Source organism: Rhinopithecus roxellana, chromosome 10, assembly GCF_007565055.1.
Source record: "Rhinopithecus roxellana isolate Shanxi Qingling chromosome 10, ASM756505v1, whole genome shotgun sequence".
In the NCBI taxonomy this organism is placed as follows: Eukaryota; Metazoa; Chordata; class Mammalia; order Primates; family Cercopithecidae; genus Rhinopithecus; species Rhinopithecus roxellana.
The window spans coordinates 19,480,419-19,493,342 of NC_044558.1; the positions used below are offsets into that span (position 1 = coordinate 19,480,419).

General features: G+C 36.6%; 1 protein-coding gene across 1 annotated transcript in view; it reads right to left on the reverse strand.

The window, feature by feature from the left end:
- NRK (Nik related kinase) overlaps window positions 1–12,924 on the reverse strand; it is a 134,923-nt gene that overhangs the window by 62,473 nt on the left and 59,526 nt on the right. The window contains exons 5-7 of the mRNA XM_010387120.2: window positions 7,081–7,206; window positions 1,585–1,695; window positions 12–102 (exon numbers count right to left, since the gene is read on the reverse strand). Coding sequence (XP_010385422.1) covers window positions 12–102; window positions 1,585–1,695; window positions 7,081–7,206 — 328 coding nt within the window. The remainder of the gene's footprint in view (window positions 1–11; window positions 103–1,584; window positions 1,696–7,080; window positions 7,207–12,924) is intronic.

Consider the following 12,924-nt stretch of genomic DNA (forward strand, 5'->3'; position numbering starts at 1 on the left):
AATAAACTTACCCAGTTTTACTTCAGCATTATGAGTCAGCAGCACATTCTGACCTTTGATGTCCCGGTGAATTACTCGGTGTGCGTGAAGGTGAGCTAAGCCCTGTATATATTTTTTAAAAAGCCACATCAGTATATATTTCTTTCTTTCTTTCTTTCTTTCTGGTACAGTTCTTAGTATTTTTGGAAAAACTTTTGATAAGAGAAACAGCTTAATTTTGATGTTTCAGACACAATTCTTTCTTTAGGCTGGAATCACTACAACCCGTTCCCAGAAATATGACTTTTGGCTATAAGGAAAGGAAAATAAATCAGGACACCCATGAGAAAAGAGAGTACCCAAAGTAATGTTTGTATACATTGGGCCACTTCACCTTCCTTTCTGGCCTCCGTATTTCCAACTAACCATAAGAGTAAAGACCTGGACATCTTGAATATCATAGCTCAGCTATTGTTTTGCTCTATTTCTTATCCAACCATTTGTTTAGTCCAAAATATTTTCTAGTCAGCCTTGTAGACTGAGAATTTAGGGGAATGTGGACATTCATTTTACAGCATTTGTAATCTGTGTTGGCTTCACACTTTGGCTCTAGCCCATTCACCACTAAAATTTACCCGTGACCTGGCTAACCCATCACGTGGTATGCAATGTTAAGCTGTAGTGAGACTGCCTCAGACACTAACTGGAGATTCATAATAAAGTAACAACAAAACTGCTAACATTTATTGAGCCCTTATTCTTTGCCAAGGATTGTACTAAGTGCTTTACATGGACTAAATTACTAATTATTCTCAGAAACCCTTTGAGAAAGGTGTTAATATCACCCTTATAATATAGATGAGGAAAGCGAACCTTGGAAAAATTAAGTAACTGATTCCAAGTGATAAAATTTATCCATAGTAAACTAAATGTAAACTCAGTCCAGAGTTTGAACTCTCAAACATTTACACTATCATCACAAGTGAATCCAACCAAAATGACAGGTAGGACATTCTAACATTGTATGAGTAGTACTGTTCAATTCTGTTAATATCCTTCTTGGATGACCCTAAGAACTTAAGCCACAAAAGATGGGATTTGGTAGATCAAGAAGATTGCTGCTCTCATCCAATTGGCTGTGGAAAATAAATAAATTTAAAATGGGGGCAGTAATCAAAGAAAATGTTTGTCTGCCAAAAGGCTACAGATGGTTTGAGGCCATTCCATAAAATACTGACTTCTTCTGACTCACCTTCATCTTAATCTATGATGCTTGTGCTATGTTTTTGTTTAAAGAACTGTAATATAATAACAACATAATAAATAATCCAAGTGGTCGTTTCCATGATCCACTGAACACAGTAGTCTTAATCTGACAGAGGTATTAAAGGCCATGATTTCAAAGAAGCTTGTTACCTAGCTTATTTAAAGGAGTCAGCCGCAAATCGGCTTTCTCAAAAGCTTTTTGGCCTTTTCAGATATCCTGATGCACAGGTTATGTTTAGAATACCTAAACTATCTGATGTGAGCAGGTATAAGGTGCATTGTATATATTACTTCCAGGTTCTTAAAAGATCAGAAGAGAATAACTATATGAAGACTCACCTGAAGGATTTCTCGGCAGATATAAGCAATCCAATCTTCTTTTAAACTCTGATTTCTGGTCATTCTCACTACATCAGTGACCGAACCTGCTGCACATAACTCCATCACCATCTGCAGGAAAGCCAGCAAAGTATAAAAAATTAGTGTTCAATTTTCTGAAAATATCTGGAGAGTTTTAGTCCATATGGTTTGTATCTATATGTAACGTTTAGAGATTAAGGCACTGCAAGTACTGCCTCAATTGTCTGGTGGAAGACTCCAAAGGCTAGCGAAATTAGAGAGAGTTGGATTAAAACCAAAAATTTGTGGAGGGAGAGAAGCCAGGTATTTCACCAGAGATATTTAACTGGGAGTTGGGGTTTGAGCTATGTCTTGAAGGATAGGTGGTGTTTGGATATGCTCAAAAGGAAGAACATTCAGTTTATAGAAAACTAAATAAACACATGCTTTTAGAAAGAAGTTTATGCAAGGAACAAACCTACGTGATGAGTGGAATGGGAAAGAAAGGATGGTCAAGGAAACAGTTTAATTGGGGGTGATGAAGCAAAATATGGAGGGTCTCAAAAGAGTTTACATTTCAACATTAAGACTAGGTTTGGTTTTTATTGTTTTGTTTTTATTTTCAAATTCCAAACTATTTTCCCCAAGATACTGGCAAGCTACAACTCCAAGGGAGAATTTGTCGATTGCATTCCTGTGGGATAATTTCATCCCAATGGGATTACTACTAAGGAAAATCTATTTTAAAACTAATATCTTTGATAATATTTCATTCAGATTTTATTGTATTAATAAACTCAGTTTCTCAGAAAGTTTATTTTTGACACAAATAAATTGAGGACCCAACTAGTACATTTTCTTCCAGGTAATATGAGTTAACTAGAGGAAAGAGTGATGTACAAAAGCATGTAACTATTATAATTATCCTAGCAATATTTTCTTTGAGTACAGGTTTACGTATTACTGCCCACGTCAAAAACACTTTATCAAAAGAGCAAAATATGTCTTTTTTTAAAACTTTATGCAAATTAATTATCACCATAGATGAATGGAAGCAAAAGGATAAACTCAAAATCATGACTATCCAAAAAATCTACCTTACTTCCTGTGGAATATTAAGATCTTCTTTTCAGAAAACTACTCCTCTAATTTACAGTTATTCACCATTGATATTATTGCATGTCTTTCACCTAAGCACACTTTCACCAAAAAGAAGAGGCAGCCAAACAAAATGAAAACAGATAAGCCACAAAAACTTGATTTTCACGTGGAGAATTAAGCATTGACTATATTGAATGGGCACAACATGTACACTGTGGTAACTCCTCATTTTGAAACATGACAAACCAGAATTAAAGCCATTCAACTAACATAAACCCTGGAAGATCTTGCTTATGTGAGTCAGAAGAGTTCAACTATAGAAGGAATGTAAGACATTCTCAGTAATTCTCCTAACTTTGTAAGCATGGGGCCTGGTACATACACTTCTTCATTAATGGTCATTATTAAGCTACTTACTTACTTCCTGTTTGTTTTTCTGATTCATATAGGCAAAAATTTGTGAAGTGTCCCATGAAAATTCTTATCTTCACAAATAATTTATACATTAAATGTTTATTCATCCTTCAGATCTCAGTTCAAGCTTTTATTCCTCAAGGAAGATTTTCTCATTTCCCAGCTTAATTAAAGTTTGCTATTCACCCACAGACAGCCATGATATTTCTCTTCTGACCAATTATACATTATGCGTGTGATTATTTGATTGACGCTGGTCTTTGCAAATACATTGTAAGCACCAATGGGTCAGGAGCATGTCTATTCAGCTTACCGTTTTATTCTTAGCATCTAGCACAACATCTGACAGATAGTTTTCAACTGATATATGTTGAATGCCTGAAGGAATTGAGTACTAATACATATCCAATAAGGAGACTGCAAAATTTCTCACATTCTGCTATACTATCAAGAGGAAAAAAACTTGTAAGTGAAAATATATAAAAAAGACAAATGGTGTATGCCAAAAAGATTCCTCAGTAACTAAACTATACAGCCATATTTACTAAAATCTCCACTGGAATTATCAGAGAATAGAGGATGCATGTTAACTGGACATTTGAGAGAAAACAGAGTTAAGCTGAAGGTCTATAAATTTGGTGGTTCTCAAAGTGTGACCATCAGTCCAGCAGTAGCAACACCATCACATACGAACTTATTAGGAAGGACAATTTATTGGACCCACACCCCCAAATCTACTGAACCAGAAATTCTGTGAGTGATGCCCAGCAATCTGTGTTTTATCAGGCTCTCTGGGAGATTCTGATGCCTGCCAAATTTAGAGAACCACTGTTCCCCCCTTTGTTGAAAACCTTTCTATAATGTCCACTGTCCTATTCTCTGAAGTCCATTATTTAGAATGTAATAGAATATTTTATTGTCACTTGAAGATACTGAAAAGTTTTAGTCATTATTTTGAAAAAATACTACTAACTTGGACATGGAATGGAAATGTAGCAAGTATAGAGATTCAAGTATATACTAACCCCACCTTATATTCTAAATATTCCATTTTTAATAAGGACATCCTTGACCAAAACTGATTTTCTTGTGATTTAACTATTTTTACCATAGTGGAGGGCAGCAAAAATTCTGGTAACTGTGGCTTAGGTAGCATAGGTTACATTTAGCCTCTACAATTTATATCTTACTGATCTAGAATTTGTGTTACTCCAGGCATAATGACTAAGAAAAGGATAGGTCAACTTACCATTTGGAAAAGAGTTTCTTAAGAGTTATGTTTATCCGTAAGTGCATATATTTTGCAAAAACTTAAAATGCACCCATATCCTCACGTCAAGTGCTAATCAGAATTTATCCTTATCCAGTCATTATTTATTAGTTCATTGGGTAATTTCTGTAATAGCAACCATAGCAATTACATAAAATATTTGAAAATGTTTATGTTGAATATTTCCGGTATTCATTTGAGTACTCTCCCATTCCACCAGTAATCCCCTTGTCGGGCACTTAAGTTATTTTCCCATATTTTATCACTCCCATCTCCAGGAATCAGAGTATCTTTTGCCACATGATATGGTTTGGCTGTTTCTCACCCGAATCTCATCTTGAATTGTAGCTCCCATAATTCCCACATGTCATGGGAGGGACCTGGTGGGAGGTAATTGAATCATGGGGGCAGGTTTTTCCCATGCTGCTCTAGTGATAGTGAATAAGTCTCACGAGATCTGAGATTAATGATTTTATAAAGGGGAATGCCCTTGCACAGGCTGTCTTGCCTGCCACTGTGCAAGACATGACTTTGCTCCTCCTTTGCTTTCCACCATGATTGTGAGCCCTCCCTAACCATGTGGAACTGTGTCAATTAAACCTCTTTCCTTTATAAATTACCCAGGCTCTTTATAAATTTCCTTTATAAATTCCCCAGGCTCTTTATGAGCAGCCTGAGAACAGACTAATACAGTAAATTGGCGTCAGTAGAGTGGGGCACTGCTGTAAAGATACCTGAAAATGTGGACGCAACTTTGGAACTGGGTAACAGGCAAAGGTTGAAATAGTTTGGAAGACTCAGGAAGATGTGGGAAAGTTTGGAACTTCCTAGAAACTTGTTGAATGACTTTGACCAAAGTGTTGATAATGATATGGACAAAATGGTCCAGGCTGAGATGGTCTCAGATGGAGATGAGAAATTTGTTGGGAATTGGAGCAAAGGTGACCTTTGTTATGTTTAAGAAAAGAGATTGGCAGCATTTTGCCCCTTCCCTAGAGATATGTGGAACTGTGAACTTGACAGAGATAATTTAGGGTATCTTTTGGAAGAAATCTCTAAGTGGCAAAGGGTTCAAGAGGAAGTAGAGCATAAAAATTTGGAAAATTTGCAGCCTGATTATGCAATAGAAAAGAAAAACCCATTTTCTGAGGAGAAATTCAAGCCAAATGCAGAAATTTGCAAAAGTAACAAGGAACCAAACGTTAATCACCAAGACAATGGGGAAATGTTTCCAGAGCACATCAGAGATCTTCACAGCAGCCCCTGCCATCACAGGCCCAGAGGCCTAGGAGGAAAAATAAATGGTTTCATGGGCCAGGCCCAGGGTCCTCTTGCTGTGTGCAGCCTAGGGACTTGGTGTCCTGTGTCCCAGCCACTCCAGCTATGGCTAAAAGGGGCCAATGTACAGCTCAGGCTGTTTCAGAGGGTGCAAGCCCAAAGCCTTGGTAGTTTCCACATGGTGTTGAGCCTGCGGATACACAGAAGTCAAGACTTGAGGTTTGGGAGCCTCTGCCTAGATTTCAGAAGATGTATGGAAACTGTTGAGTGTCCAGGCAGAAGTTTGCTGCAGTGGCCGGGTCCTCGTGGAGAACCTCTGCTAGGGCAGTGCAGAAGGGAAATGTGGGGTTGAAGCCCCCACACAGAATCACCACTGGGGCACTGCCTGGTGGAGCTGTGAGAAGAGGGCCACTGTCCTCCAGAACCCTAAATGGTAGATCCACCAACAGCTTGCACCATGTGCCTGGAAAAGCCACAGACACTCAATGTCAACCTGTGAAAGCAGCCAGGAGGGAGGAAGTACCCTGCAAAACCACAGAGGCGGAGCTGCCCAAGACCATGGGAATCCACCTCTTGCATCTGTGTGACCTGGATGTGAGATATGGAGTCAAAGGAGATCGTTTTGGAGCTTTAAGATTTGACTGCTCTGCTGGATTTCGGATGTGCATTGGGTTTGTAGCCCCTGCGTTTTGGCCAATTTCTCCCATTTGGAGCAGGCATATTTACCCAATGCCCATAGCCCCATTGTGTCTATGGTAACTAACTTGATTTTGATTTTACAAGCTCGTAGATGGAAGGGACTTGCCTTGTCTCATATGAGAATTTGGACTGTAGACTTTTGAGTTAATGCTGAAATGAATTAAGACTTTGGGGAACTGTTGGGAAGGCATGATTAGTTCTGAAAAGTGAGGAGATGAGATTTGAGAGGCCAGTGATGAAATGATATGGTTCGGATCTGTGTCCACACCCAAATACCTTGAATCGTAGCTCCCATAATTCCCATATGTCGTGGGAGGTAACTGAATCATGGGGGCATGCTGTTCTCATGACAGTGAATAAGTTCATGAGATCTGATGGTTTTATAATGGGGAATTTCACTGAACAAAGTCTCTTGCCTGCCACCATGCAAGATGTGACTTTGCTCCTCCTTTGCCTTCCCCCATGATTGTGAGGTCTCCTCAGCCATGTGGATGAGTCAACGAAATCTCTTTCCTTTATAAATTACCCAGTCTTGGGTATGTCTAATGGCAGAAACCACGATTACTTTTGCACCAATCTAATAGCATTGTGAGAACAGATTAATACACCATACTACTTTAACAGTTGTGTGCTAAGTTTTCCTGTAGATGCACAAAAGTGACAACTCATGAAAACATGCATCCTTGGGTAAAACTTATTCTTATAGAATAAGAACAGCGTAATTAAAAACATACCCAAAGTTGGTGCCTCTGACCAGGGGGACTCAGCTTGAAAAATGCACCATAGAAGGACACAATGTTTTTGTGGAAAGAGTACTTCCTCAGAAGGTTGAGTTCAGTCCTGAGATCCTCTTCCTCATCCTATGGAATAAGAACAGACAGCAAAGCTCCTAAGCTGTGCAATCAATGACTGTGAGTCCTCAAAGTACAGTAGATCAATCAAGGAGGGAGAATCCTATGGCAACCAATTATATCCAACAGCAATTTATAATAAAATCTCAACTAAAATTGTCAGTGAATGAAGATTTCTGGTTAACTTGGAATCTGGGGGAATAAAAAGGGTAAACTGAAGATCTTTTAGTTCAGTGGTTCTCAAGATGTGGTCCCAGGACCAGTAGCACCAGCCACTGTATAAAATTTTCACTGAATGGAGTCATTATATTTTTGTTACTTTTGCAACAGTTTTATTGAGCTATAATTCACATAGTATAAAATTCACCCATTTGAAGTGCAAAATGCAATCGTTTTTAGTATATTTATAGAGTTGTGCAATCATCACCACAATCAATTTTAGAACATTTTTATCACTCCAAAAGGAAATCCCATATCCTTCAGTTATCCCCCAGTTCTGACACACACACACACACACACACACACACACACACACCCCAACTCTAAGCAATCACTAATTTACTTTAAGTCTCAATAGATTTATCAATTCTGGACATTTTATGTAAATGAAGTCATATAACATGGTCTTTTGTGACTAGCTCTTTTCAAAATTCATCCATATTGCGGCATGTAACAATATTTCATTGCTTTTGGATTACCATTCATCAGTTGAGGGATGTTTGGGCTATTTCTACCATTTAGCTATTATGAATAATTCTTCTATGAACAGTCATGTCAAGTAACTCTATATTTAATGTTTTGATGAAATGACAGATTGTCTCCCACACTGGCTTTACCATTTTGCATTACCAAGAGCAATGTATGGAGGGGTTCCACTTTCTCTATACTATCACCAACACTTGCTATTTTCTGTTTTATTATTATAACCATTCTAGTGGGTATGAAGTGGTGTCTCATTGTGGTTTTAATTTGCAATTCACTGATGACTAATGATGTTGAGCATCTTTTCCTGCACCTATTGCCCATTGTATATGTTCTTCGAGAAATGTCTAACACAAAATTCTTTGTCCTTTTAAAAACTGGGTTGTCATTTTATGAGTGAATTATAAGAGCTCTTCATATATTCTAGATACAAGTGCCTTATCAGATAAACAACTTGCGAATATTTTCTCTCATACTGTGGATTGTTTTCTCACTGTCTTGATAGTGACCTTCGAAGCACAAAAGTTTTTATTTTAATGAAGCACGATTTATAAATTTGTTGTTTTTTTGCTTGTACTTTTGGTGTCATATATAAGCATCCACTGTCAAATCATAGGTCACAAAGCTTTATTATTGTTTTCTTCTAAGCATTTTATAGTTTTAGCTCTTATACTTAGGTGTCTGATCCATTTTGAGTTAATTTTTATATAAAGTAAAAGCCCAACCTCATTATTTTGCATGTGGATGGACAGTACCATACTATCTTGATTATTTGGTAATCCTTTACATTTTAAAGGTATTAGTTTGTTCTGTGCTGACCTTTTAAAAATTTTTATTATTTTTTCACATTTTATTTATTTTTATGTTTAAAGGCTATGTTTAAGATAATTTTTTTTTGAAATGGCAATAATCTTTTATTTTTTTTATTTTTATTTTTTAAACACAATAAACTTGTAGTAACTGATAGTAAAGATTTGGGAATACACAAATTGCCTGACAAATAGTTCAAAATAATTATTCTAAAGAAGCTTAGAAAATTATAAGAGAATACAGATTTAAAAAGTAATGTAGTCAGAAAAACAATACAAGAAAAAATAAAAAGCTAAACAGAGATTGAAAAAATTACAAAATAAAAATTTTGAGACTGAAAAATACAATGACTAAACTTAAAAAAAATGCAACAGCAAGCTTCAACAGGAGACTAGATCAATGGTACATGTATACCAAATATAGATAAATATACTAATAAAATATGTAAGGGGTCTACTCTCACTGAACATTTTCCCCAAGCAATATTAACAGTTTAGTGTATATTCTTTCAGACATTTGTATATGTTAATGCAGTAGCTAGAGCTATGACAGATAGAGATAAATGCATAATGACATGATCAACACACACACACACACACACATACACGCACACATATATATGTGTGTGGCATTTAAAAAATCCAAATACACTCTTATTATGTTTAATATTCTGCAACTTTCATGTTTTAATAAGTATATAAAGCACATCTTTCCAAATCAATAAACAAATGCATGTCCTTGTTATGGCTGCACAAGATTGCACAGAAAGGATATATGGGGACAAGTCAGGTCTAGAAGTATTGTTTTTGAGAATCATCTATATAGTGATAATTGGAGCCATCTGGTTAGATGAGATCACTGAGGTACAATACATAGCTTCAAGACAGCTCTAGCAGAAGACAGTGTGATATCAGTCAGAAAAGAACACCTACCCTGGCATTAGGACACTGAGGTTTAGCACTGATAGCCCAGAGTAGGAAATTCACTTAATCTTCCTAAAGTTCAATTTATTTTAAAAGAATGATGGAAGACAGCAGCCATTACCTATCTTCATGGAATGTTAGTGGGACCAAATGGGATAATATAAATAAAGTTCTTTGAAATCTTTAGAAAAAAATTCTATAAATTCAATATATTATCACAAAATATCATTGTTACTTGACTTCTTTGAATTTACTCCGAGCTCTGTCAGCACTATATACTTCCCTCCACTGTTTACCCTAATCTACAAACATCAGCCTCCTTCATTCCCAGCATATTAATTATAGTGGAGTGAAATGGAAAGCAATTCTCTCTAAGTTTCAGTGATGTCTGCTTGTACCATGATAACCAAGTGGTTTTGATATTCCTTCTGTAACTCTTATTTCTCAGCCAATCTAGAAAAAGCTCTTTGTTTCTTAATAATTTGAAAATAATTACACTTTTGTGTATACAGATGCAATACACTTGAGAAAAATAACTTAAAATGTTAACTTACAGAAAGGCAACTTAAATTGTTAAAAATTTCAATGGAAATATAACTGGTTTGTGCATTTAGGTGTTATGATCCTAACTTAAAGGAAATTACACATCAGGAAAATAAGATTCACATACGTGAATGACACAACCAATGTTGAATACAAAATAGTGCATAAAAAGTTGAAGGTGAGGTGAGATGACTCAAAATGATTCTGCACTTGAAAAATGGATTCCTCATTGGCCTCCTTTGAATTCATAGTAGCTCTAAATTTTATTTGACTGTAAATTTAAAAGCTCTCCTATTTCATCTATAATAGCTCAATTTATAAAAATTATTAAGAAATATTCTTATTGTCAAAAGTTAAATATATTTGTAGAGTGTAAAGAAAAGAAGACTTTTGACCTGGTGTGGTGGCTCACACCTGTAATTCCAGCACTTTGGGAGGCTGAGGCAGGTGGATCCCTTGAGGTCAGGAGTTTGAGACCAGCCTGGCCAACGTGGTGAAACTCCATCTCTACTAAAAATACAAAAATCGGCCAAATATGATGGTAGATGCCTATAATCCCAGCCACTCAGGAGGCTGAGGCAGGAGAACCACGTGAACCCAAGAGGCCAAGATTGTGCCACTGCACGATAGCCTGGGCAACAGAGTGAGACTTTGTCTCAAAAAAACACAAACAAACAAACAAAAAACAAAAAACTTTTGAATTAAAGATTTCCTGTTCTGAAATCCAGTGAAAAAAAGATACCTTTAACTCTTTTGAGCAATGACCTAGGAAAGGGGCAATTGACATGGAAAATAATTAAGGCATTAACCACCAATTATCTTCAGTTCTCGCCAGCATTTTCCTCAAACTATCCTGACTTAATGACTTTGAAATATAGGAAATAAGTCTCTCAGCTGAAATGAATTGGTAGTTAAACACATCTACTCAATTATTACCTCCCCTCTTAGTTAATTCTCTAAGACCCAGCAGGAAAAATAGGCAACTGTTTTCTATATTTAAGTGTAATGTGGCTAGGCTTTAAAAATACTTACGACATAAACATAAAGCAGTGCACTAGGCTCTGTAGTGTCTCTAAGTTGATTTAACTTCTACTTATAAATTATCTTTCCTAAATTTATATCTTGTAAAAAAAAAAAAAAAAAGCTTGCAATGTCAGAGAAAATGGCTGCTAGTTGCAGAACAATCTTTAGTATTTCCCAAGGATTTCCCACTGGATTTACCTATAAACATTCAACTACTGGAAAATACATCTCTAGACAACTATTTGTCTTATGGGGGAAATGGGTAGGTCCTAATATGTGCAGTTGAAAATCTCAATGACAGGTTCCCTCTTTCTGTTTATTTGTGTAATAAAGTCATGACAACTTGTGGTATGAGAATTGCATGAAAGCTCAGGCTAGAGTCTCAGCCCAGCCTTCCAGCAAAGTTCAGTAAATAAGTTCCCTTCAAATTATCTTAACCTGTTTTCTAAAAAGGTAAAAATCCTGTGGCTTTCATTCTTGTCATGTAAGATCCTTAAACTTTCTGCTTCCCCTGTGATGTGGCCCTCCTTTGAAATGGTAACAATACCTGGCACCGCATAAGACTAACAAACTACAGGGACTAGCTATCCTATCTGTGCATACGCACTCTCAGTTTCAATTAAGTTGCCAAGGTCCTGCTGAGAGGAATATGAACTCATAAGTAGTCCAATAAATAGGAATGAGAGGATAGTAGTAGATTAAGAATACAAAGAATAAGTGAATGAGAAGCAGAGGCAAGACTGAATCCTTTCACTCGTTTGGTAGCTTGATGTTAAGGAGATTCCTTTTCTTTCTGAGTTAGAAAGCTTATGTGTCCTGGAAAGAGCAAGAGATGTGCTGGGCTCTGGGCAGCTACGTAGTTGCATTTGTGATCTCTTTTTCTATGAGGAACCTGAGGCATAGAGAGGTAAACCACTTTCCCAAGTACTTTTTGGCTGTTTAGTGGTAGACTTGGGATTTGCACTCATGTTTCTGGACTTACATATTATTGCTATTTCCATAAACCCCTGGCATCTAAGAGATGTATGTGCAAGTCACATACTTTTTATCCCAAAGGATTCAAGATGATTTAGAGATGCTAACTGGATGATTAGCTAGCAGTTATTTTTTCTTACTAAAATACATAATCAGATAATTCAAAGTCCCCGACTAGAAAAACCTTTTAAGAGTGGGTTTCCCACATAAATGTAAGCTCCCCCAAAACAAATAAATGAAGATCAGATATGTTTGGAAAGCATTAGTGTGTTTGCCACTCTGAATTAACAGGAAGCTGAGCTTGTGAGAAACACATAAGTACATTATATACATCAGGCCAAGTGGGTAATTTAAACCTCTCACACATCTTCCAGTAATATGATGCTACAGCATTTCCTGGCTTAGGGCCAGTTGATCACAGACTGGCCTGAATACCCTGCGTTTTGTCAAGAAGAGGCAGTTCAAGGATGCCAGAACTTCCTTTGTAATTTCATCCAATTCTAGAATCAAAATCCTTTTCTCTAAGGAAAGTGTGCCAGAGAGGGTTTGGGACAGGTCTTTAAAAAAGTTTTATTAGCACAAATGTTTGATGAAACCAAAATTAATAAAATAATCATATTTTCCATACCTTACCTTTCGCGGCTTCCTAAGCTACAAAAGCATGATATTATCTGTTTTATCTGGTCCTTTGGATATGCTTAGTCTCCAAACATGAATTACAGACACAACAGGAGCCTAGTACTTAATAGAT